General features: G+C 32.0%; 1 protein-coding gene across 2 annotated transcripts; it reads left to right on the top strand.

Annotated features, from left to right (window-relative positions):
- The first annotated feature begins 3,056 nt into the window (after window positions 1–3,056).
- LOC105785847 (trans-Golgi network-localized SYP41-interacting protein 1) lies at window positions 3,057–11,000 on the top strand. 2 transcript variants are annotated; one of them, XM_052633853.1, is made up of 9 exons: window positions 3,057–3,267; window positions 3,364–3,472; window positions 3,562–3,810; window positions 3,899–6,916; window positions 7,039–8,548; window positions 8,639–9,285; window positions 10,156–10,303; window positions 10,408–10,489; window positions 10,629–11,000. In XM_052633853.1, exons 2-9 carry the CDS (start codon window positions 3,377–3,379, stop codon window positions 10,729–10,731), a joined length of 5,853 nt encoding a protein of 1,950 aa, XP_052489813.1. In that variant the 5' UTR covers window positions 3,057–3,267; window positions 3,364–3,376; the 3' UTR covers window positions 10,732–11,000. The 2 variants fall into 2 exon arrangements, with proteins under 2 accessions (XP_052489813.1, XP_052489811.1); XM_052633851.1 differs by having other exon boundaries at window positions 3,562–3,822.
- The last annotated feature ends 15,417 nt before the right edge of the window (window positions 11,001–26,417 follow it).

The raw sequence follows: 26,417 nt of genomic DNA, 5'->3' as shown, positions 1-26,417 counted from the left end.
TCGCAACTCTTGTCTCATCTTTGGTTCGCAACGAAAAGTTTTAAGCTCTAAGATCTTTCATTTCCTTGAACCCTTGTAAAGAAAAACAAACATGGTTAGTAGCTTCAGAATCAATGACCCAGTGGTCTATTGAATCTTCCACTAACCAAGTTTCAATCATTAAGAGTTTCATATCTTTATCCTTTGTGGGTAGTAGATTGTAATTGGCCTTGGAGTGTCTTTTCTTACTGCAGAAGAAACACTTAGACTTTGATAAGTCTTTAGGCTTCCTAGTTCTCTTCTTATCCTCTTTTTGTGGCCTAGAGGACTTAGCTTTATTTCTCTTAGTTTGTTTTTCCCTTCCCTTTAGAGAAAGAGGAAACTACTAAGTTAGCTTATGCTTTTGCGGACAGGTTTATCGCCATTGAGCACCAACTCATAGGATTGGAATTCCTTTATTAGTTGTGTAAACATCAACTGCTTGTCTCTGAGGTTACATACGACCTTAAAGCTAGCAAAATCATTCAACAAGCTTTTGAACAAAATCTCGCTTTGTGTGTTCTGGTCCAGCTTGACCCCATTATCCTTAATCTCGAAAAAGTAGCTCATAAAAGAAATCATATGATATTTGACCAAAGTGTCAGATTTGTTTTGGGAATTCATCAAATTAGTTATCATAAACTGCCAAGCCAAAATAGCTTAGCCCATGAACATGTCAATTAGGGCTCTCGATTTAATTCACATTCAATTGAGCTTTTTTCATTAACAAAAAAAAATTAATATTAAGGCCCTTCATTATCTATTTTCATCTTTGACCACGTTGATCGCTAAAATCAGCTAACGGACCAATCAAAAGGTAACATGTGGCAACCCTTGATTTAATTATTCATTTTTTTAGAAATATCATTGAAAATATTATAAAAATATAAATATAAAAAATTTATAAAATTTATAAAATATTATAAAAATTATATGAACTTATAAAAATTATAAAAATCACAAAAGTAAAAATCTTAATATTTTCCTTTCAATTCTAGTTTAGATATTTGTTTTATTTTCTAAAGGGTTATATGTTTAAAAGTCCTTAATAAAAAATAAAAGAATCAATTAGGATCCTCAATTTCATTCACACTCAATTGAGTCTTTGTTAGTAACAAAAAATAAATTAAGTCCTTTTGTTAACGATTTCCATCTTTTACAATGTTGACGATTAAAATCAACTAATAAACAATCAAAAGGCAACACGCGACATCCCTTGATTTAATTATTTACTTTTCTAAGAAAAATCATTAAAATTTATAAAAATCATAAATATTAAAATATTAAAATTTATAAAATGATAAAAATTTATTTTACAAAATTATAAAAAATACAAAACTTATAAAAAGCACAAATGCTATAAAATTATAAAAATCATAAAAACTTATGATAAATTATTTAAAAAGTTATTAAAAAATTAATTTTATATAAACTTATAATTTTTAAGAAAAACATAAATAAAATTTATAAAAGCTTATAAAAATCATAAAAATTATGAACATTATAAAAACTTATTAGAAATCCTACAAAATATAATAAAAATATTAAAAATATGAAAATTATAAAACTTAGAAAAAATCATAAAAACTTATAAAAATTATAATGAGTTATAAAAGTTATAAAATTTTGAATTTTTTATAAAATATTAATATGTATAAATTATAAAAATAGTTGCTTATTGGTTTCTTATTTTGAAAACTAAACACCTAAATTGAATGAACACATGGCATCTAACTAATCGTTAGGTAAGGAGAATAGTCGTCAAAATATTTTTTGCTAACATATGCTAATATTATTAGCAGTTGGATAATGAAATTTTTGGTTTTATAGTATCTAACCATTCCAAAAATACTTTATAGCATAAAATACTTAACATAAAAATTTCAACTTTTCGAGGTTCAAGTTCTTGTATTGTACTTAAAAGTTGGAAATAAGAATTAAAAATTAAAATAATCAATTATTAATAAAAGGAGAGGGATCTACATTTGTCATTTTATTTGTGGAAGATCGAAAACATTTGATTTTGTATAAAATGATCCCAATGATTTAATGACTATTTACATTATTTAATGGTTGGTCTTATGTAACATGTTCATTATGGTTTTAGGGTTTATTTTCTAAAATAAGGAGGTAATAAGTGACTTTTTTATTTTTATAAATTATTTATAATTTACTTGAATTTCTTATAAGTTTTTAAAATATTTATAAGTTTTATAAATTTTAAAATATTTTAATATGTTTGGTTTTTAATTTTTAATTTTATAATATATTAAAATTTTTATAAGTTTTATATTTTTTAAGCTTATATAAATTTTAAAGCAAAGTTTATATAAAATTTTAATATTTTACAATATTAATAATTTCTTATGATTTTTATTAGAAAATGAAAGTTTATATAAATTTTAATATTTTACAATATTAATAATTTCTTATGATTTTTATTAGAAAATGAAATATTAAATTGGTGGATGTCATGTGTCTCTACTTGATTAGTCCGTCAATTGATTATAATAAATTTTTTTAACATTACTCTTTTTATCATATCTGTTTTTTTATATAGTCCCTCTCAAATTTTAAATAAGAGGATAATGCACTTCAACATACTCGAACCTACTTCAACAATGGATCAATTGGAGCCAATTAAGTTGGAGGAATTAATTTATATTTTAAAAACTTTTAAGGGTTTTTTACCTATAATTTTTTAGAAAATATATTAATTGATGTTAGGTCTGACCCCAAAGTTAAAAGAGTCCAAAATATTTTTCACTTGTTAAGGGGCCAAAATTTTTTTTATTTTAAGGGGCCCAAAATATTTTTTTACCAACTTTTAAAGGAGTTAAATTTTTTTTTTCAATTTTTAAGGAATTTAAATCTCATTTTATTATTTTTGCTCAGACCCAAAAATGTAAAATACGGGTAGGATGAGTTGTAAAGATTTTGGAGTTGAAATTACCGTTAGATGTATTTTTATTTTAAAATATGACCGAATTGAGGTCGGATAATTTTTGGAATTTAATCTTTGACAATGGCGAGACTAGCCGTTTGCATAATTGGAGCGAACCTCGTCGTCATACGTTTTCACCAATGAAAATAGACAGAGAAAGGCCAAGAATCAAAACAATATCATAAACAAAAGAGATATATGATAAAGTTCTCCTTGGAATCGAAGCTCAATCCGAATCTCATCAGTGCATCAATCTACCTTATGATTTAAATCCTGGTCTAATCCATTAACACCTTGATTTCTAGGTATTTATTTATTCAATCCTTGGCGTTGGATTTTTCTTTCATATTTGATTCTTGACGAAGGAACACTCATTTATTATTATAAATTTATATGATCAGGAGAAAATAGAAAATGTCTGAATTTCACGATTTGGAAAATTCTGGAACTGTTGATAATCGACCTATTTATCCTCAATCTTCGACTAATCAGATTCAATTGAAATCTCAGGTTTTTAATTTTTTTTTTTGGTCATTGTATAGGAAAAATCTTTAATGTAATATTTATTTTTTTAATTACGAATTTTTTAATCAATTTAGGTAGAGCTTTCTCATGTTGATAGCAGAGAAGATCTGTTTGTGGATGCTCCAGATGAGTTGAATAATGATAATAAGGAAGGTGGAATGCCCGCTGTAAGTCCAAACGTTGCCGTTTTGGAGGGAAAACGGAATGCAGTAGCTAGGCTGTTCGATGAAACGGATAATAATGATAGTAATCACTTCGTCAATGAAATGGAGCACCTGCGAGCTTTGCTGGAGCAGGCAGTTGACGAAAAAGAGAGACTTGAGGTCAAATATAAGGTTTCGTAGATTTGTCTAGATATTGATCGATGATTTTTATGTTTTCAAAATGTTATTTAGGGTTTTGTGTGTGCAGGAAGAAATGGGGGTGTTCTCAAGGGAGATTCATATGAAGGATCAAGAGATTGAAAGGTTGAATGCAAGGGATATAAGTTCTGTAGCTGAAGCTGGGAAGGAGGTTTTTACAGAGAAGAACCGGCAGTATGAGGTTACGATGGAGAGGATTTTGGCTGCTCTTGCGTCAGTTGTTAATCAAGGAGATGTTATGGGTTATTCCAGTGGGGAACAGGTTGACCTTGTTGAGAAAAGCATGTTGGCATTAATCGAGAAGTATAACCAATTTCTTTTTGAAGTTAATCAACTTAGGCAGTGTTTGACAAAGGCTGAGTATGATTTTGGTGTGCAGGAGTTTGGGACTCTATTTGTTGCGGTCCGTGATGAGTTATTTGAGTTGAGGAGGAAGGAAGCACTGCTGGTTGAAAAAATAGGCCTTTTGGAAGATGAAAATAGGAAATTTGTTGAACAAGTTGAAAATGAGAAAGTGACAGTGAATACGCTGAATTCGGAGCTTGGAAAAACAAAGGCTGAGTGTGAAGAGGAAAAGATGAAGTGTGCTAATACTAAAGAAAAGCTGAATTTGGCCGTGACAGAAGGGAAGTCATTGGTTCAGCAGCGGGATGCTCTGAAGCAGTCTCTGGATGATAAAGCAAGTGAGCTTGATAAATGTCTGGCTGAATTGCAAGAGAAGACTAGTGCCCTAGAGGCTGCTGAATCACACAACCATGAATTGGTGAAAAGTGAAAACTTGGTTGCATCATTGCAAGAATTACTCTCGCAAAAGACCTTGATTGTTAAGACATTTGAACACATCCTGTCGCATCTTGATGTACCTGAGGAACTCCAATCAGTGGATATTGTTGGAAGAGCTAGATGGCTTGCTAATGAAAGAAATGAATTGAAGGGTGCTTCCTTGGACTTCTGTAGATTGAAAGATTCCATTTGTGCAATTGATTTACCAGAAAACATCTCCTTTTCTGATTTAGGTTCTCGCTTGGCTTGGCTTAAGGAATCTTTTTACCGGGCTAAAGATGATATAAATATGCTGCAAAATGAAATGTCCAGAACAAAGGAAGCTGCAAGTGATGAGATAGATAAATTGAGTGCTTTACGTTCAGCTGTACAACAAGAGAAGGACTACATTATGGAAGAATTAGATCACCTCAGAATTAAAAACGATGAAATTGTTGCAAAGGCAGAACAGATATCATTGGACAAGGATCATTTAAGCGATTCACTTGCAGCAGAACTAACTGAGAAGGATAAAATCCAAAAGGAGTTGGATGATCTCACAAATAAATATGAAAATATAGTTGGGAAGGTCCATCAACTTTCATCAGAGAAAGATCAGATGTTTCGGTTGTTGGTAGAGGGTTCTGGAAAAGTGATGGGAGATCAAGAAGTGATCGAAGAGACTTCTTCTAATCTACCGGTGTTAATAGATAGGTGCTTAGAGAAGCTAAAGGAACAAACAAGTCCATCTGTGGAGACTCCTTTTGTGGATGCAGAACTGTTTGAAAAATACCAAAGTCTTTTGTATGTTAGGGATCTGGAGTTGATGCTTTTTAAGGAAATCCTAGAAGAAGATATGCTGGTGTGGTCACAACTGAATGATCTGTCAAATCAGTTCAGAGTAACTTCTCAGGAACTTTTTTCATTGAAGGAGGAGAAAGATGTTCTGCAAAAAGATCTTGAACGATCAGAGGAGAAAGCTGGTCTGGTGAGGGAGAAGTTAACAATGGCAGTTAAGAAAGGAAAGGGACTGGTTCAAGACCGGGACAACTTAAAAATTCTTCTGGAGGAAAAGAAGTCAGAAATTGAGAAGCTGAGGCTTGAGATACAACAGGAAGAATCTAGAGTTGCTGAGTGCAGGGATCAGATCAATACTTTGTCTGCTGATTTAGAGCGTGTACCGAAGTTGGAGAGCAACCTTGTAGCTATGAAAGAAGAAAGGGATCAACTTGAGAAGTTCCTAACTGAGAGCAATAGCATATTGCAAAGGGTAGTTGAATCTATTGATCGCATTGTTATTCCGGTTGACTCAGAATTTCTTGAGCCTGTAGAGAAGCTGGACTTGCTTGCTGGGTATATTGATGATTGTCAGACTGCCAATACACAGACTGAACAAGAGTTGATGGAAGTGAAGGAAGAGTCCAGTAACCTGGCTGGCAAGTTAGCCCAGGCCCAAGAAACTATGAAATTACTTGAAGATGCTTTGGCTGTTGTGAAAAATGATTTGTCTCAACTTGCTGAAGAGAAGAAGGAGATGGAATTTGATAAAAAACATATAGAAATAGAGTTGCAGAAAACAATTGAAGAAGCTCGTTTACTTGAAGAGGCTTGCGACGCTAGAAAGTCACTTGAAGAGGCGTTGTCACAGGCAGAAAATAAAACTTCAGTGCTTATCACTGAGAAAGAGGATGTCCAAGGTAACAAAGCTGCTTCAGATATGGAAGTGGAGAAAATGAGAGAGGAAATTGCTATTCAGACCAGCAGACTCGCAGAGGCATATAACACTATAACTACACTTGAAAATGCACTTTCTCTGGCAGAGAAGACTGTTGCTTCACTAACTGAACAAAATAACAATGCACAAGTGGAAATAACCAACTTGGACAATGAGCTGAAGAAACTAAAAAATGAAACTGATACACACACTAGCCAGCTGAAAGATGCTGGCATAACCATAAAATCGCTGGACAATGCGTTGGCTAAGGCAGAAAATGACTTTTCTGCACTTCTAGGTGAAAAAAGAACTGCTGATCAGGAGGTGTCAACTCTTAATTCCAAACTGAACGTATGCATGGAAGAGTTGGCTGGAAGCAGTGGCAACTTAGCAAGCAGATCAATGGAGTTGATTGGTCATCTCAACAATCTTCAAATGCTTGCCAAAGACCAAAGTTTGTTGTCTACAATGAGACAATGCTTTGACAGGAATACGGAGCGCCTTAAAGATATGGATCTTACCATTAAAAATGTAAGGGAGTATTTGTTTGACAAGGATTTGAAACTGCAGCAAGGTTACCCATTCAGTGAGGTGATGTCAAACTTCACATTTTCATTTAGCTTGTTGCCTTCTGGACATTGAATCACCATTTTTCCACAATTTCCTGAATGAGTGAAGACTTTGTTACTAAATTTCTCTTCCAATTTTCACAGGATATTGCTAGCCTGCTGAGACAATTTTCTGATGATATTGATAATACTTTAAACATTGAAATGGAGAATGATGAAGCAAATGCAATAAATGCTGTTGATGTTTCTTTATGTTTTAGAAGAGTTACTGAAGGGTTTCAGATGCGAAACAAAATCCTTGCAGATAGGTTTGAGGGCTTTTCAAGCTTCCTAGATGAGTCAATAGCAACCCTGTTAAAAAATTTACAGGCCATAGAAGATGAGGTAAAAAGTATGATCAAGCATAAGGAATCCTTTAAACAAGAATATGTTCAAAAGGAGTTGGACGATCTCACAAGTAAATATGAAAAAGTAGTTGAGAAGGTCCATCAACTTTCATTAGAGAAAGACCAGATGGTCCAGTTGTTGGTAGAGGGTTCTGGAATAGTGATAGGTGAACAAGAAGGGACTGAAGAGGCTTCTTCTAATCTACCCGGGCTCATATATAGGTGCTTAGAGAAGATAAAGGAACGAAGTGCATCTTTGGAGACTCCTTTTGTGGATAAAGATCATTTTGAAAATTTTCAAAGTCTTTTGTATGTTAGGGGTCTGGAGTTGATGCTTTGTGAGGAAATTCTGGAAGAAGATATGTTGGTGAGGTCACAACTGAATGATCTGTCAAATCAGTTCAAAGTAACTTCTCAGGAACTTTTTGCATTGAAGGAGGAGAAAGATGTTCTGCAAAAAGGTCTTGAACAATCAGAGGAGAAATCTGGTCTGTTGAAGGAGAAGTTATCAATGGCAGTCAAGAAAGGGAAGGGATTGGTTCAAGATCGGGAAAAATTGAAAGTTCTTATGAAGGAAAAAATGTCAGAAATTGAGAAGTTGAGGCTTGAGTTACAACAGGAGGAATCTAGATTTGCTGAGTGCGGGGAGCAGATCAGTTCTTTGTCTGCTGATTTAGACCGCATCCCAAAGTTGGAGAGCAACCTTGCATCTATGAAAGAGGAGAAGGATCAACTTGAAAAGTTATTGTTTGAGAGCAATAGAAGATTGCATACGGTAGTTGAATCTATTAATTGCATTGTTATTCCAGTTGACTCAGCATTTCTAGAGCCTGTACAGAAGCTGAACTTGCTTTCTGAGTATATTTATGATTGTCAGACTGCCAAGAAACAGACTGAACAAGAGTTGAGGGAAGTGAAGGAAGCGGCTAGCATCCTGGCTGGCAAGTTAGCAGAGGCCCGAGCAACTATGAAATTACTTGAAGACGCATTGAATACAGTGAAAAATGATTTGGCTCAACTTGCTGGAGAGAAAAACGAGATGGAAACTGGTAAAAAGAATATAGAAATAGAGTTGCAGAAAACAATTGAACAAAGAGATGAATCTCAAAGCAGGGTTTTCAAGTTGGAGAGTGATGTAGAAGGATTGGAAGGTTCATGCAGAGAAATGAGGCTTAAGATAGAGGATTATCAAGCCAAAGAAGACAGATGGAAGGAAAAAGAGGCAGAACTTTTGTCATCGTACAATAGTTTGTTAATGAAAGTAAAAGGTAAATGTTTCCCCTCGCACTTCGTTACTCTTGTGCACTTGATGTTTAATTGTCAATAATCTTTATTAAGTTGAATTTTTATTGTTGCAGAAGCTGAGGAGCCTCTGTTGTCAGCATCTCAATTAAGAACTTTGATGGAAATGTTAAGTGGGATTGAAATTCCTCTTGTGGAGTCTGAAGACCTGGAGCCCCATATCTCTGCTGATGTTAAGAAACTGTTTTCTGTTATTGGTAGTTTCACTGATTTGCAGAATCGAATAAATTTGCTCTCTAATGAAAAGGAAGAACTGCAGTCTACACTTTCAAGACAGAATTTTGAAATTCAGCATCTTAAAGGAGAAATTGAAACACATGTTAGAAACAAGCCAGACTTGGAACATATGAAAATGGAGCTGTCTGAGGTTACATTTGGTTTGGAAAAGATTATTGTTGTGTTGGGAGGAAAGGAGTTCATTGGAGGCCAAAATTCTGTTGGTATGAAAGTGCTTTTGCCTGTTCTAGAAAAGCAGGTTAATGCATTCCTGTTGGAGGCCAAAACTTCAAAATCCAAAGCAGAGGAACTTGGTACCAAGTTGGCTGGAAGCCAAAAGGTCGTGAATGAATTGTCAACTAAGGTTAAGTTACTTGAAGATTCTATACAGGGTAGGACTGTTCCACCTGAGGTTGTCCAGGAAAGGAGCATCTTTGAAGCACCTTCTGCATCCACTGGGTCTGAAATATCTGAAATTGAAGATCTGGTAAATAATTTTCTTTTACACCTTCTGCATCTATATAGTTAATTCAATTTTATTAACTTACCTTGTCACCATGAACTTTATGGTTTGATACATTTTGTTAAATTAGCATTTGAGTTTTTATTCCGACTTAAATTTTGTGCGGATCTAACTGTCTAAGAAGCTTTTAAATCATGTGTATAACATAAAGAGTTAGGCTTGATTTGAGTAAATTGTATAGGATAATTTTGTTTAGAAGATTTACTATATGCGTGGCAGTTTAAATAGACCTCTGATTTTCTCTTAGTGACAGGTTCAAATTTAAACGGATTGATGGTTCTTTAGTTCTAGATCAATGCAATAGATCAACTTTTTTGTTAATGAATGTGCTTCATTATTGCAGTACCAATGCTTTGACAGATATAGTTCTCTGACCTAAAACTTCTATGGCTGTATGGTGACCGTAATATTGAATTTTTCATGAGCCTAATCATTGATCCTTCATATTATATATTTTCAAATTATTAGAACATTTTCAAGTGATGCTTGGATATTCTATCTTTTTTTGTTGAGATTACTATATCATAACTGTAGATGAGGATTTGAGAATTCCCATTGAAATTGCGTGTGAATATGGAGGCAGGTGAATCAAGGAAATCATTGCGCAGACATGTTTGATGAAATAGTGTGGAAAATGATTGAATTATTTTGTGGTTGTGATGACAAATATAGCAGTGATGAATAGAAAAAAAAGTTGGGTGTTAGTTATAGACTTTTCAATGCATGTAATCATGTAACATATTGTACTTTCAGTACTGCTTAACTTTACAATGACATTGAAAAGAAGAACTCTGCTCTTACTAATTCTAATTTACTTTATTGATGCTTCTGCAGGGATCATTTGGAAAGAACCCAATATCTTCTGCGCCCTTAGCTGCCCATGTCAGAACCATGCGAAAAGGATCAACTGACCATCTTGCACTTAATATTGACTCAGAAGCTGACCGCTTGATCAACAGCAAGGAAACTGATAAGCAGAAATGTTGGCATTCTACAATTTTTTTCTTTCTTAGAAAAATAACTTCTTATTTGTACAAGCCTCTAACTTGCAAAACTTAAGCATACGGTCGTTTCTCTTTTTGACAGGTCGTTCGTTCAACTCCCTCAACACATCGGGTCTCATCCCAAAACAAGGAAAGTTGATTGCAGATCGAGTCGATGGAATCTGGTAAAATCCTCTACCCAAATTATCATATTGAAAAGGGAAATTTTCTTTTCTTAAGAGCGAATTATCAAGTGCTTTCTTAATGCTTACCATGTATTTGAATAATTTGTAATGATCATACATATGTTTTTAATTGGTGCAGGGTATCCGGTGGTCAGGTTCTAAGCAGTCGTCCCAGAGCAAGGCTAGGCCTCATTGCCTATTGTCTTCTCCTGCATATATGGCTACTCGGAACCGTTTTATAACGAAGCGTGTGATCTTCAATCCTCTGGACATCTTATCTGATGCCACAATTGCATCATGGATATAAATGGTAGTCATTCTTTTATTTATTCTACACAATCATGGATGTACATTTCTAGCGATTGTACTTTTAGAAGTCGCAGAGGATGTAGGGTCCATACTTTAGAAGGCAAAATTCGCCAGTTTCAAGTAAAACATTGAGCATGTTGCAATTTGTGGTAGTTAATAGACAAAACTAAGATATAATATATATATATATATATATATATATATATATTCAATTTCTTTTCCTCTGAAATTTGTCTTTTGCTTTTATCAGTTTAGGTACACTACATCTGTCCTTTTTTTTTGTTTGTTAATTTAAAATTTTTTAGGTCTCCTTTTATTTTTAAGTTGATCTGCATTCCGTCTTTCTACACTTTACTCATTTCAAATTTAGTTTCTAAAATTCCTAGATTGATCCTAGATCTCTCTACTCTTTTGATAGCATTATTAAAGCACTGTTGTTGTATTATATTATGTAGCATTTTTATTAAAAAAAGAAAAAGGAAATTCTAGATTTAACTTTTTATTTGTTTATTTAACTTTTTTAATTTTAAAATGTCACATAATCAATTATTAATTTTTATTGTGTTATTAGTTGGACTTCAATTATTAAATAAAAGGGTAGAGAAATTAATTTTTTAGATTAAAATTAGATTGGCTAAATAATAATAATAATAGGCTATGTTTGGCGGATAAATTTGGAGATTTTAAAATGCTAATCATCAATTTAAAATATTAGTACTTGTAATTGATCTTCATGACTTATTGGATAAATAATCATTTAAAACTAATTTAGGTTATTGGAATTTCATTGATTTAGAAAATATTGAAAATAAATAATATAAAAATATAAAATGTAATAATATAAAAATAAATATGTACGATTTTTTATTTAATGTTTATTATTCATCAGATTAAAATTTCAAAATTAATACAAAAGTTTATTTACGCTTAAATATATGCAATTAGAGTTTCAAGGGTTTTTTAATTAAAAGATTGCTTTTCTTCTCTTAACATTTAAGGCGTATCCCAACTAAAATAATTATTCGTAGAATTAAATTTATTTATTTGTTATGCTATAATAATATGCTTTTGTAATTCAATTTAATATAATTTGAATGAAACGTTAATTCTTACTTTTATTATTATTTTAATGTTATTTAATTTTTTAAATCTATTAGATTTTAAAAACAATTAATTTAATATATTTTAGTTTAAACCCTAAATTTTATTAAATAAAATCTAAATTATTATCTAAATTTTGAAAAAAATATGCTTGTTTTGACATTTTGGAATATTTTATTCCTATAAATATAATCATAATTAATTTAAAATATACCAATCGTTTAAAGTAAAAAAAGTAAATTAAACATAATCACAATTAATTTAAAATATACCATTTGATGACAATTACTTAAGTTTATTCAGATGTCCGGTACTATAAATATTATATTTAATGTATTTATATATTTATATAAAATTTATGATCTCAATCAATTTTTATTTATACATGCAACTAACCTATGCATCACAAATAAATGAAACAAGTATGTAAAATCTAAATAAGGTATACACTAAATTTGCAACAAGTGTCGCATCTATTTCTTTTTTTAAGATAAATATTAATTAAATAAAAATTAATTAGATAATTTATCCATTTAGTTTTATTTAAATATTTATTTATTATTTATATTATTATCTAATTTTAATTTAAACATACAAATTCTAAAATCAATTATCATATTTTTAAAAGAAAATGACATGATTTATCTATTCATTAGATTTTTAAAATTTAGATAAATTAAATAAAAATAATAATTGAATAATTTATCCATCTAATTTAACTTAAATATTTATTTTAACATAAACATTTTTAAAAATAATTATCACATTAAAAAAGGATAATCTAAATAAAATTATTTACATGTTGTTATAAAATAAAAAGACATAAGAATTTAAATGAAATAGAACTCTACTTCTAATAACTATTAAAATGTAAAGTATATAAAACTTATCTAGATCTTGATGGACATCCACTTAATAAAATATTCATAACATCCCATTGAATGTCCATATGTAAATAATGTGTCTCATTAAAACCTTATTAAGATAAAAACCCTATAGGAAAAAATGCTAGTGAAGAAAAAAGAGTACACATATCTATAATATGTATAATATGCTGCCTCATTAAAAATATTACCAGGAAAACCTACTGGGACAAAACTTCGGTTAAGGGAAAAAGAGTACAACGCGTATTTACTCCCCCTCATTAAAACATCACATAATTTCTCATATTCTATGTATTCAATCTTGAATACTAGCTTTTCAAATGAGCATTTATATCACAATTTTTTTGAAAGTCATGAGTAAGGGAAAATTTGAAGAAATATATTTTGATCTCTTCAGGAGTTCAAACAATAATCATAGCAAAACTTTAATCATGATTCTTTTATAAAAACACAAATAGGTATTTTAGATCATTTTATAATCCTCCTTCAACTACTATTCATCGAGTCAAATTTACCACATATGTTCAAATTATTTCAATTTATATAAATGAATAATTTTCCAAGAATTTCAATATACTTCTAGCATTCAAATCCTTCAAGGATCTTAATATAAACTTTTCTATATAGTGATTCATAAAAGTTGTAACAACAACAATTATATGAAAGTTAAATCTTTTATGAATTGCCAGTTTAATAATATGTCTAAAGGTTATTGTATCCACCAAAAAATAATATTATATTTTTTCATAATCAATCTCGAGCTTAGCGAAGAACTTCATATTTTATTGAGTTTTTGTAAAACTACTTCATTTGTACCCTCACTCTTTATACCTTTAGATATTTGGACTGCTGGTCTAAAAACTCCACGAATTTGAGTTGTGTCTTTCTATTTTGACCAATCTATTCCATATCTATATTTCTCAATGGATTTATCCAAGATTCTCCTTTTATTTCATTATTTCAACAATAATATTGCATGCAAAATCATTGTCGACCAGTTTTATTATCGATTCCACATTTTCTCAAATTGACATAACTTATTGAGATATCATATTTTCACTATTTTAATCTTCAATTTTAGGTACCTGAATCTTTTCTGAAGTTTTACTTATTAGTTATGTCTTGGGTCTCTTTTGGAGCACCGCCTTCACCATATGACCATTTAGATTTATTATTTTCTTTTATGAGAATTTTCATATTTGGAACTTGTAATGAGTTATCCTTATTGAACTTCTGGTTCAAATTACTCTCCCCCTAACTCATTACAAGTTGTTATTTCTCTCCCCCTAATGTCAGGAAAACTATGGAATCAAAATAGTAATCACAAATCATGTCATAATTGAATCTCCAATACATTCAAAACATCAAACAATACAAGGAGACTTGTAATTAATATATATTCCTAACTTTCTTTGAGGATTCACTCATCTTTGTGCGTTGTGGTGGAGCAATTGGAACATATACGAACATACAAAAATTCAAAGATGAGAAATATTTAACTCTTGATTAAAAACCAATTGTAATGGGGAGTATTTATAACTTATTGACTTGATGCATACAACACATAAATCAACATAATCTCATGTTAAAATAGGAAGTTTAGTTCTCATAAGTAATAGTTTAGATATTAATCAAATGCGTTCAATCAATAATTTCTCTAAACCATTATGTGCATAAATAACAAGCTTTTACGAATTTTTTCAAACTCATATACAACAATCAATAAAAGATTGAGATATAAACTCATCAATATTAGCAACATGAATTGTCTTAATTGCATAATCTGAAATTAATTATTTAAACAAGCAATCTTGCAAATGACATGTTGCAAGTTGATAACACATATGTGATTATTTTGTAGATGCATCTACCAAAATCATATAATATCAAAACTATGCACATGGTGGATGAATGAGCCCATATTCGTTTTAGAAATACAAGACATTAAATCTCAACTTTGGCTAGTAAGTTTCTAATAAGCAATTTTCATTGAGAACAAGCAACAAATGAGAATTCTTTAAATTAAAGAATCTTCTAGTTCTTTAATGAATGCTCATATGAATTCTCAATTAATTTTCGCATCATATATGATCCAGGAATGTCTAACTGGTCACATCAAATAGAAAATGCATTTGTATTAGTAAACTTCTTGTTCACTTTAACATGCATTTCAATTGTACTAATAATGTCAATATAAATTGTGACAAATTGATAATTTTACTATCATTCCTTTTACTTTATATCCACATATAAGTATTATTGTGGCATTTACTCTTGAAATGTATAAATCAATGTGAAGTTTGTAATGCAACTAAGTTAACAAAATAACTATAATTTTCAAACAATTATATGCAATATTCGCTTCAAAGTTGAGTATGCCAAAATCTTCAAATCAAATCAATAACTTAATCCTCCTTTTTTTCATCATTTCAAAATAGATATTTCTAGCAATAGTGATTCATATGAAATATAATATTTTATTTATTCACAATCTCAATATGATATCCGTTATAATGAATATATCTTAAAACTAATGCATTAACCACCACAATTTTGTGTTTTTAGATGTTGATATATTAGCTCTTGTAGAGCTTTCAACTAATCTTGTACTATCAAATATTGAAATAATATTTATTTGTTTCAAGTACAAATAAGATAAATATTTTCTATCTACAATGATAGAATTCATTACTACATTCTTATATCATTCCTCAAAGAATATTAACAAAAACAAAATATTTGAGTTTACGCCACATATGTAGCCAATAGTCTTTCATATCACATTGATAACATAAGTTATCTTTAACCCTTGAACAATTATCTTGAGAACTCACATTGTTCTTTTATTTATTACTATGTTCCCACTTTTAGTGGTCCATGATTATATCTTTTATTTTCTTTATGTTTGCATTCACTTCGGGGAATGCAACAAATCTAGTAGGTCAGACTTCTAAATGCACATACATGGATTTCAAATCAAAATCTATTTATTCATGTTGTCATGATTAGTCTCCAATTATAACAAACATGATATACTAAATAAATCATAGTAAAATATGCCTAAAGATCTTTAGCATCATCGCCATCACCCACGCAAGGATTATATAAATTACTTTAAAAAATGATTACCCATAGTGCGCAGGCCTTAATTGAAGATTGAAATTGCAATAGCTCTAGAAAGCAATCGACAACAACTTGAGCAACAGATTTAGAGTGACCGCATTATAAAATAAAAGAGAATCGTGCTGATAACGTGTTATAAAATAAAAAAACAGAAAGTAAAGAATAAAGAAAATAGGAGAGCAAAAAAGAGAGTGTATTTTTTGATCAATCAGAATATTTACAATACTTTTCCAAAGTCTCTATTTATAGGCATAAGAAGTATAAATGAAATAAAACTCTACTTCTAATGACTACTAGAATTTAAAGTATCAAAACTTATCTAGATTTTGATGAACATTCACTTAATAAAATATTCATAACACTTGTAAAATTATCTCTTTTACATTTTTCAAGATAAAATTGTTAACATTAATTATCTTTTTACTTTTAATAATTATAAAGCTATTGTAAATTAGAATTTAAATCATAATTAAATTTAAATTTTAATAACTAAAAATAGCACCATAAATATTGTTGTAACAACTTTTATTTTGAAAGTTGTACTTCTTTTTCTTATCGCTTTCATTAAAAAGAAAAGAAAATGTTGCCTTAGGTTCTAAATGTTCAATGAGATCAGAGAATTTAGGAATCAAGAAAGATTGCTGAGGCTGAAGAGCAGTTATTAGTTCTATAGATTTTCTTCTGTACATAAGAAACAAATGATATTATCATGCAAACTTTTCAACACAACGACAATTTTTAAATGAAATCCATATTTAATTTGAAAACCAATGTTGCTTTAAGGTTTTCTAATAAAATTCATATTTTTTTCTGTTTCAACTTATGTGTGTAATCTCACAAAAATTTTAGTGTAACATCCCAACATTTTTTATATGACGAGTGACACTATTGCGGTTGCATATATAGTAAATAAACAAGAAATTTTGGAAAATGAGTTGGATAAAAGAATCTTATGGAAGAAAAATTGATAATTGAGAAGGAAAAAATCCATTAAAAGAATTTTAGAAGTGAAAACATAAAAAATGACCAAATCGCAAATTTTGGAAAGTTTAATGACTAAAGTGTAAATTTAATCAAACTGGGAACAACCAATTATTAATGATGATTTAGCATAAGCATATATTGAAATATGCATTGGCATGATGAAAATCACTTTTGAGGTTAAATTGGAAAGATTGAAAAGTGTAGGGATTAAATTGTAAAATTTTTAGTTTTATCGAGAAAAGGGAAACGATGTAATTTTCACCCTCCATAGATTTATATTAAAGATTGTAAAAAGATTCAAAAAGAGGCTAAATGATAATTTTGCTATACAAGAGTATTTTGTTGATTTCTTAAGAATTTTATAATGTAAATGTTATTTGGATAATAAATTTGATATTTGGGATTAACATGAGCCTTTGAAAGAGGTTACTTTAGTATGATGAATTGTGGGAAACAAATTTATATGTTTACTTGGACCAATTTTGACTAGAGATATTTTTTAGTTTTAAATGGATAAAAAAAAGGGATGATAAACACCCCAAACCAACCTTGTAGTCAGTCATCTCAATGGGAGCCCTTTCATCACTTTATTTTTTTCATTTCCTTTTGCGTTTCTCGCCAAATTTCCTAAAGACCCAATAATTAAACTTTGAGGTTTTAATAAAATCACTTGGAAATAAACCTTCCTACATGGTTTCCACCATCATTTTCAACTTAAGGTTTGAAAGGTTTTAGTGTGAGAAAATGAAGCTTGAAAGAAAAAGCTTCAACTAGGTAAGAATTGTGTTTTTCCAACTCTCCAAGCATGAAATTTGTGTTTGATTATTATGAGAAACCTTAGAAAGTTTAGATATTAATTTTGGATGTATTTTTATGTGTATGGAGTGTAACACCCCTTACTCGAATTGAATCAATATCTCAAGTAAAGAATATCACTTTTGAACACGATGATCACTTAACTTGAATATTTAGTTAAACACTTCATTTTAACATATTTAATCTTATTTGAAGTTATTCAAGTTATTTCTAAACTTTCTTTAAAGTTTGGTTGCAAACAAGGACCATTAGGCCCTTTTCGGGTCAAAATAGGGTAAACAATGTCAATGTCGCGACATTGGTAAGTTGGTGACGCAACACTGAGGCTAGTTTGCACCTAGTGTCATGATATCAACTAGTGGTGTAACGATATGGGAACCAGATTTCTCCCAGTTTTGCAACATAAGCTTTTGGTGTTGCAACATTGCAAATAGATTATTTAATACAAATCTAAATCTCCAAATATCAAGTCCAAACTATCACCATTCATTCCATATCATTCCTAAACACTTTTGGAAATCAAGATTTATCATTCAAATCCTTATACAACATATAAAAACATAAAGTTAATAAAGGTCATCCCAAGGCACAAAATGATGTCAAACATGCATAACATAGTTTTGGAACCACATAGTCAATCTATGTAACACTCTATAGACAAGCCTGAAAATTTTGGCCTCGCAAGTTCCCCAGTGTTCCGATGAACTGGGTGTTCAGTAAGGCTTAGATGAGCTGGGGGTTCACCAATAGTAGTGTATGCTTGATGATATGGTAAGGGGTTCGCTAGTTTCTCTACGAGGCAGGTTCGCTAATGTGTTGGCAAGTTGGGGTTCCCTAGTTTGATTGGTGAACTGGGGTTCGCCAGGTAAGTTGCGAGCTAGGGTTCATCAGTCAAAGATACATTCAAACTCAAATTAAGAAAAAGAGATTTAGTGCATTTAAGAATACTTTTCATGTAAGTAACGTCTTTCCTAAGTCAAGTAAGGTATCCAAAGATTATCAAGACTCCTAGGTCTATAAATACGACCCTTAATCTTGTGAAATTATTCACTGAATATTCTGCTGTCAAAGTCTATGCTCTAAGTTTAGTTTGTAGCTATTAATGCAAGCCTCTGTCTTGTTGGGTGTGATTGTCTAGGTTTGAATTGCATGAATTCTGTATGTCTTGTTCTATTTAAGTAATATGTGTGTATGTTTGTTGCGAACCAGCCGGACCTTCTACCAGTAAGGAAAAAGGCAAAGCTAAACTTGTTTAAGTTTCTTCATTTTCCAGTGAGTGGTTTGGAATTATTTGGAATATGTTAACTATCATGTTGTTTAGTTTATACTGATATGTTTTCTTTAAGAATTATGTTTCTGAAACAAGTTTCAAAGGTAATTTTTCTGAAAAGATATGTTTTAAAGCTACAAACCTTTGTTTTCAAATACAGATTGAAAATAGGAGTTTTAAAGCACATTTTTGTGCGAGCTCCTATGCGAGCTAAGGTTTAAAAAGAATGTTTTCAGAAATGGTTTTACAAGCTATTTATCAGCGAAGCTCCCCACGTGAGCTTAAATGACAATCTATGTATCAACGAAGCTCCCTAAATGAGCTTAAGTGATAAGCTGTGTATCAGCGAAGCTCCCCACATGAGCTGAAGTGACAAGTTATGTATTAGTGAAGCTCCCCACATGAGTTTAAATGACAATTTGTGTATCAACGAAGCTCCACATACAAGCTTGAGTGAATGTGCTCCTCAATGAGCCAAGCTCTATGCGAACTAGTGTGATATGTCTCAAAGTGCGTGCTCCTCTACAAGTTCGGTTGGATTATATACAATAAGACAAAGTGGAGAGCTAGTCTTGCGACCTAAGGCAGACTCTATTTATCAGTGTGAACCGGCCTTCTGAGCTAAGGAAGACCCTGTTCAAAGAAAAGGTTATTCTGAAAAATGCGAGTTGGCTTTGCGATTTTAGGGCGAACCCATACTTAGTTTCTAAAAGGTTTTTGATAAACAAAATAAGCCTCGCAATTTTAAGGTAAGCCCTGTCGAGTATGTTTCAAGAAAAGACTAATGAGTTTTCAAAATTGTTTTACAAAGTTATGTTTTCTGACAGAATGTGCGAACTAGGTCTCGCAACTTCACCCGCGAATCGTGCACGCGAAATGCTTTCAAGACCAAAGTTTATTTTCTTTAAAGTATCTATTTCTAAAACATATCCTAATGTTTTTTATTGTTCACTGAGTTCACAATAAACACACCCATTCTTCTTTTACTTCTTCTCAGGTAGGTAGGTCGCAAATTAGCATTGGCAAGTTCGATGATGTGGTAAGGTGCACTCCTAAGCATATGTTGGCGAACATAGTTTAAAGGTGATGAGATTATTATTATGGGTTTAGAACTAAATGTTATATTTCATACTTTATGAATATGAAAAAATTATTTGAGGTTTAAACTATTTAGTTATGTCTAAATTCTCAGTGCATTGATTTGTGAACCATGTTTAAAGTACTTGTTATTTCATAAATAAATTTAATGTTATCCATGCATGAGAGTACTGTGTTTTATTTACAAGCTAGTTAGATTTAAGATTAAGGTTTACCGCATGCTGCGTGCCATATTTACATGCGTAACCCTGGCGCTACGATCCCATAAATATACGTGATCCCGTGTAAGTGATACGAACCTTAATTACATGCGTACCCCTGTTATGATTATTTTATTACATGTGAACCACTTGTACGATATGCAAACCCATATATGCATGTAAGCCCTGTTGAAATATAATAACCCTTGCATGCATGTTCTTTATGATTGCAACAGTTCATATTTAGCGAACTTGTTCCTTTGTATGTAATCCTATGATATCATGTGTAATTTGCAAACTTATGTTGATTGTTGCTAAGCGAACTCTTGTATTATGTGATTTCATGTGAAGTCAGATAAGTATGCGAGCCTATGCCTTAAACTGAACTGCAAACTCACATGTTTTCTTGTTATGCGAACTATGTTTTTATGAGGCATACAAACCAACTTATGTTTGTTTGTGAAGCTCACTTGTTTGCTTTCTATTACCGCTGTCATGTTTTAAGTTAGCGCAACTTTTATTAAGACTTAAGTGGTGTGTTGGAGGTTAGGTTGGGAGTCAACGGAGAGTCATTTTGATGGCTAATGTAGCTTGCCAAATTCGAGCAAAAACTTTTAGGTTGAGTTTGGGGTGTTACATTGGTTGGTATCAAAATTAGGTTGAGCTCGTCGAAGTAAGGGCAAGCTAGGTATGTTCGCTACAAAGTGGAGAAATGTAACACCCTATACCCGGCCCGATCATTGAACTCAGATATAAATATGTCATTTCACCTTCTCATTACTTATACATTACAATATTCATTTTATTAAAGCCGACACAAGTTATTCTTCACATTGGCACATGTTTTAAGACATACATACACTAATCATCATCAAATCATGTTGGACTTACATTAATGTAACTTACCGTGTTAAGAATTCAAGTATTTGGACCACTTAACAAAATTTCCAAGATAATCACGTAGGTATCGATACTACTTGGAAAATCGGTACCTTTACCAAAGTATCGATATTTCTACCTCGAGTATCGATACTCGTGATACGGTATCGATACCAAATTACGTTACTATCTCCGTACACATTACAAAGTCACAGAGGTATCATTTTTACAACACGAATATCAATATCTCTACTTCAGACCAGAAAAATATAACATACATAAGCATAAAAGTCATTCTAACTTGTAACAATTCATCATGCTATCATATCATCATCGAATAAACATCAAAATTGTTGTAATAGTAGTCTCAAACATAAAAAATAAGTTTAAATGATAATCGGCATAATACGATTCAATTCTTAAAATCCTAAGAGCAATTAAGCTATGGAACTTCCAAAACATCATGACAAATATCATTAAAAGTCCACCACATTGCCTTATTCCCAAAACGAAAACAAATAACAATAACACCTCTGAAATAACAATCAAGGACTTGCTTGGATCACCCCTCGGAAACCACATCGCTCACACCAGCACACAATTATTCTGCAATGGTTTAAATGGAGTGGGTGAGGTTAACAAGCTCAATAAATGCCTAGAACTACTACCATGCAAACAATTCATCAAGCATTAACGAAACAACCATATAGCACAACCTCATCAGTTCCAACACTAGTGTCATATTATACTTACTCATGCATTGTTTGCTAGTTCTTTTACGTGGTAATCATATTTACTTGTACGCATATATCACATTACACATATAATCACGTAACATTGAAGCATATATCACAATACTCATATAATCAGATAAATTTTAAGCGTACATCACAATACTCATATAATCACATAACATTCAAGCATATACCACAATATACACAATCATATTTATAGATAATTTGGATAGCAACCACATACTTATTTAGGCATACATCACATTACACATATATACACTTTAAGATAATTTGGCACTTAAGCTATGAAACATAAAAGTAAGTTTTATCATCACTCATTGGATACACAGATTCCCAACACACCACATAGACTCATAAAGTCAAACATGTCCCAAAAGTGAAACATAAAGCTAACACTCTGCAACACACCAAACATGTCCCACTGAATGGAACTTAGCTTACATTCCCTTATCTCTCCAACATGTTCCAATGGCTCAACGCCCAAATCACAAAACACATATAGGTAAGTACTCAAAATTCTATGGCATGCCAACTATATCCAACGGTCTCATAAGGTCACAAGGCCAAAATATCCACAATTACACAATTTTAATTATCGATTTAATGCACATCATATCTTCTCATATTCATCAATTCACATCACAAACTTGTACACAATGCATGCTTATCGAATTCACATTTAATTGCGCTTAAAGTGCCACAATAATTCTCATTGTGCCATCACGTATCCAACCACATATTGGATATGTGATGGAACAATGAGAATTGTTGTTACATTAGCATTACAATAATTCAAAAATCAGTTTATCACATATATAACTTGTTACATTAGCATTACATTCCATAATTCAACACATACGTACTTACCAATTTTTGCACATTTTCACTGCACATTTATATTGCTAACACAATATCACCACTATTGTTAGGCATATTTAATATGCCCACAACACAATACAATTCACAATAGTCATCACACATGTCTCATATCACAATATCGCATCATAATAATCAATCCATAAATATTCTCATAATCACATAATTTACCAAAAATAAAACAAGGGAAATAAAAAGCTTACACTTGGAACTTAGGATAGGGATTTAAGTTATTCCTAAGCTCCCAATTAACACTATGAATCATGTCTACTAGCAACAATTTCAAACACCCACCGATTAGGCTTTCTCAACCTTTAAACTATGCAAAACTACCCAATTCATGGTATTAAAATTTTCGACATGTTTATGGCAATTTTCATGAAAATTCATTAAATCCTTAGAAATCCTTAAAGAAACTTTAAATTAAGTCTAGAAACCTTCTAATCATGTTAAAACAAGTTGAAAAACACTTTGAAACCATATTTTTACTCAAAATCCTGAAATTCACTATTAACGACTCAATTTTTGGCTTTTATTAAAATCATGCAATTAAATGGCTAAAAATTCAGTTTAAAAGACTAGATAACATTAAAAACTAATAGAAAGATGAATGGCTACCTTATTTGAAAGAAAAATGGACTTTTTTCGAAAACCCGAAAAACTCACACACGAAGAAGATGATGAAATCTATGGAATTTTAAGTTGTTTTCTTGAAGGTTTATGCAGATTTAATGCTTTGGGAATGATGGAAATCAATTAAATTAAGGCTTGAAGAACAAAAAAAATGGAAGAGAGAAGCTTTGGGCGCAAGAAACGGCTAAGGCATGAAGATGGAGAAGATTAACGTGAAAATATAACTATAAATGGGGTTTTTAGGTTGGATTTTAAAATATGGACTAATTTCCTATTAAAAACTCTAAGTTTTGACTCTTTTATGAATCAGTCCTATTTCCAAAATTAAAGGTATTTAAAACTCATTTTAAAAAATTGTTTTAATTTTTTAAAAACCATATTCAAAAACATGATCGATTTACCATGTTGTAAAATTCTGAACACTCTAAGGCTAAAATTCCTAAAATACCCTAAAACTCCTAGGTCCTATTTTGAGTATTACAAGAAAAGTGGTTGCCAGAATGTGGCGCAGTAAGTTTACCAGATTATGCGAGGAAAGCTTATCATAGTTGAAAATTTTAATTTAGTGTCTGTGAAAATTTAAAGTGCTTTGTATGCATGATTGTATGAGTTTTTGCTGGGGTAAGACTAAGAATAAACATCACTTTGTTTAAGCTACATCTTCTATAGGATTACGCCTCAGATCATCCCTTTGCTATTTGCCAACTTTGTAAAGTAAGTTATGTTCTGTACGAATTGTGTTTACAAGTGCAAGATTGCTAAGTGTGAACAGTGTTCGCAAGTGAAAGTCTATTCTATGCATACTGTGGTTGCAAGTGTGTCTAGTAGTCTAGATACCCAATTATGTATTTAATGTCTTACCTAAAGTCAGTATCTTGTGTACGTTTAGAGTAAGAAAGAATGCCTATTTGTAGAGTGAATGCGAACCGTGTGAATGAAGCTACTAATCACGCAGAAGGTGACCAGATTTTGGCTACACAAGAGCGAACCCACAAGGCAAGTGTTTTGGAAGAAAGCATGGAGCTTCTAGTTCAGGCTATGATTGGGGCTTTTCAACTAGCTGCAAGAGCCAATGTTACACCTGTAAATGGTGGACTGCAACTGAAGAGTCTGCGAACTTTAGGTTGCAAGGGATTTAGTGGTGTCCATAGAGCTGATACCACTAAGGCTGAGTATTGGCTTGAGAGTTTTGAGAAAATCCTTGAGCAGGATGTATGTTCTGATCAGGAAAAATGGGGTGCATTGTGTCTCTACTCACCGACGAAAGACATCGTTGGTGAAATACTGTAAAACATAGAACTATTGCGGACAGAATGACATGGAGTTCTTCTTGAGAACCTTCAAAAAGACATTTATGGGTGAGCAGTATCTAGAGGCTCGCAAGTGTGGGTTTATCAACTTGAAGCAAAGTGAACTATCAGTAGCTGAGTACATTGTACGACTGAGTAAGTACGCTGGAGAGATGGTATCGTATGAGAAGAACTAATGTCAAAGGTTTCGTTTTGGATTGCATCGTGACATCCAACTCTACTTGGTTACTCACCATGTTGTGAACTTTGATGAGCTGGTAGATAAAGACAAAGCCGTTGAAGACATTATGGTTTTGCAAACCAAAAAACAAGTATCTGGGTCAGTGTCCAAAAGGGACCGTGACTTACGAAACTTTGGTAAAAATGTCAAGCGAGCTTCCATGATATATCGTTCGTGTCAGAAAAAGGACACCCAGGATAAAAATGAGGGCTCAGATGAGTCTGAAAACTAGATATAGTGTGAGTTTTGCAAATGAATCATCTTGGAGAGTGTCGCAAGAAGATTGGAGGGTGTTTTAAGTGTGATTTGAAGGATCACCTTGTTAGAGATTGTTTAGAATGACAGAAGGGTTCACGAGCTCAAGCTGTGACCCTACTCAAGTGCGAGCTGGTGCTCGTAGTCGAGGAAGAAATAGAGGTGGCGGGACAAGGCCAATTAGGCAGCAAACTCTGGCCCATACTATTGCCACTCAAGAGGAAGAGTTAGGAGGGCTCGCACGAGTCTATGCTATGAGAGAGCCACATGAGCAAGGTACCACCAATGTTATTACAAGTACCTTCACTCTTCAAACTATTCCTTTATTTTTCTTGATTGACTCTGGTTTAATACACTCGTATGTTTTGAATGAACTAGATAGTAAGTTTGGAATAGCAGTAGATGCCATAGAAAAGGGTGTGATTGATACTAGTTCATTTAGGGATACTATGTTAGTCAATAAAGTATCCCGTCAGTGTCCACTGGAGGTAATTTGTCAAGTTTTCTATGCAAAATTGTTGGAGTTACCATTCTATGGGTTCAACGTGATTTTGGGAATAGACTAATTGATTGAGCATAAAGCAAAAATTGATTTCGAGTTAAAAGAAGTCACTTTGCGAAGCAGTGAAGGCAAAGAAGTGGTGGTGGTAGGTGAGTAAGTTTGAGCAATGTCCAATATAGTTTCAACATTCAAGATAGAGAAAATGTTACGTAAGGGCTGCGAAGCCTATCTCGTATTTGTAATGGGTTAACAGGATATGGCAAAAGGTGTTTGTAAAATGCGAATTGTGTAATATTTCCCAGATGTGTTCCCTGACAAGCTATATGGACTACGCCCAAACCGCAAGGTGGAGTTTGCCATTGAGTTGTACCCTGGTAGCTTACCAGTTTCGATAACATCATATCGCATGGCACCCAAAGAGCTCAAGGAGTTGAAGATACAACTTCAGGAGCTGCTAGATAAATATTTCATTTGACCAAGCATATCACTTTGGGGTTTGCCAGTGCTATTTGTAAAAAAGAAGGATGGAAGCATGAAGATATGCATTGACTATAAATAGTTGAATAAGTTGATTGTCAAAAACAAGTATCCGTTAGCGCAAATCGATGATTTGTTTGACCAACTATGAGGTGCTACTGTGTTCTCAAAGATTGACTTGCGATCTGGTTATTACCAACTTAAGGTGAAATAATCTGATGTACTAAAGATAACTT

Source organism: Gossypium raimondii, chromosome 1 (genome assembly GCF_025698545.1).
Source record: "Gossypium raimondii isolate GPD5lz chromosome 1, ASM2569854v1, whole genome shotgun sequence".
NCBI classification, from domain to species: Eukaryota; Viridiplantae; Streptophyta; class Magnoliopsida; order Malvales; family Malvaceae; genus Gossypium; species Gossypium raimondii.
This window is presented reverse-complemented; position numbering and strand designations above follow the sequence as displayed.

Excerpts from the sequence above, each read along its gene's own strand:
- LOC105785847 (XM_052633851.1), top strand. The coding sequence starts at position 3,377 with ATGTCTGAATTTCACGATTTGGAAAATTCTGGAACTGTTGATAATCGA. Across the intron at positions 3,823-3,898 it reads GACTTGAGGTCAAATATAAG|GAAGAAATGGGGGTGTTCTC; the intron begins GTTTCGTAGATT and ends TTGTGTGTGCAG. Across the intron at positions 9,286-10,155 it reads TATCTGAAATTGAAGATCTG|GGATCATTTGGAAAGAACCC; the intron begins GTAAATAATTTT and ends ATGCTTCTGCAG.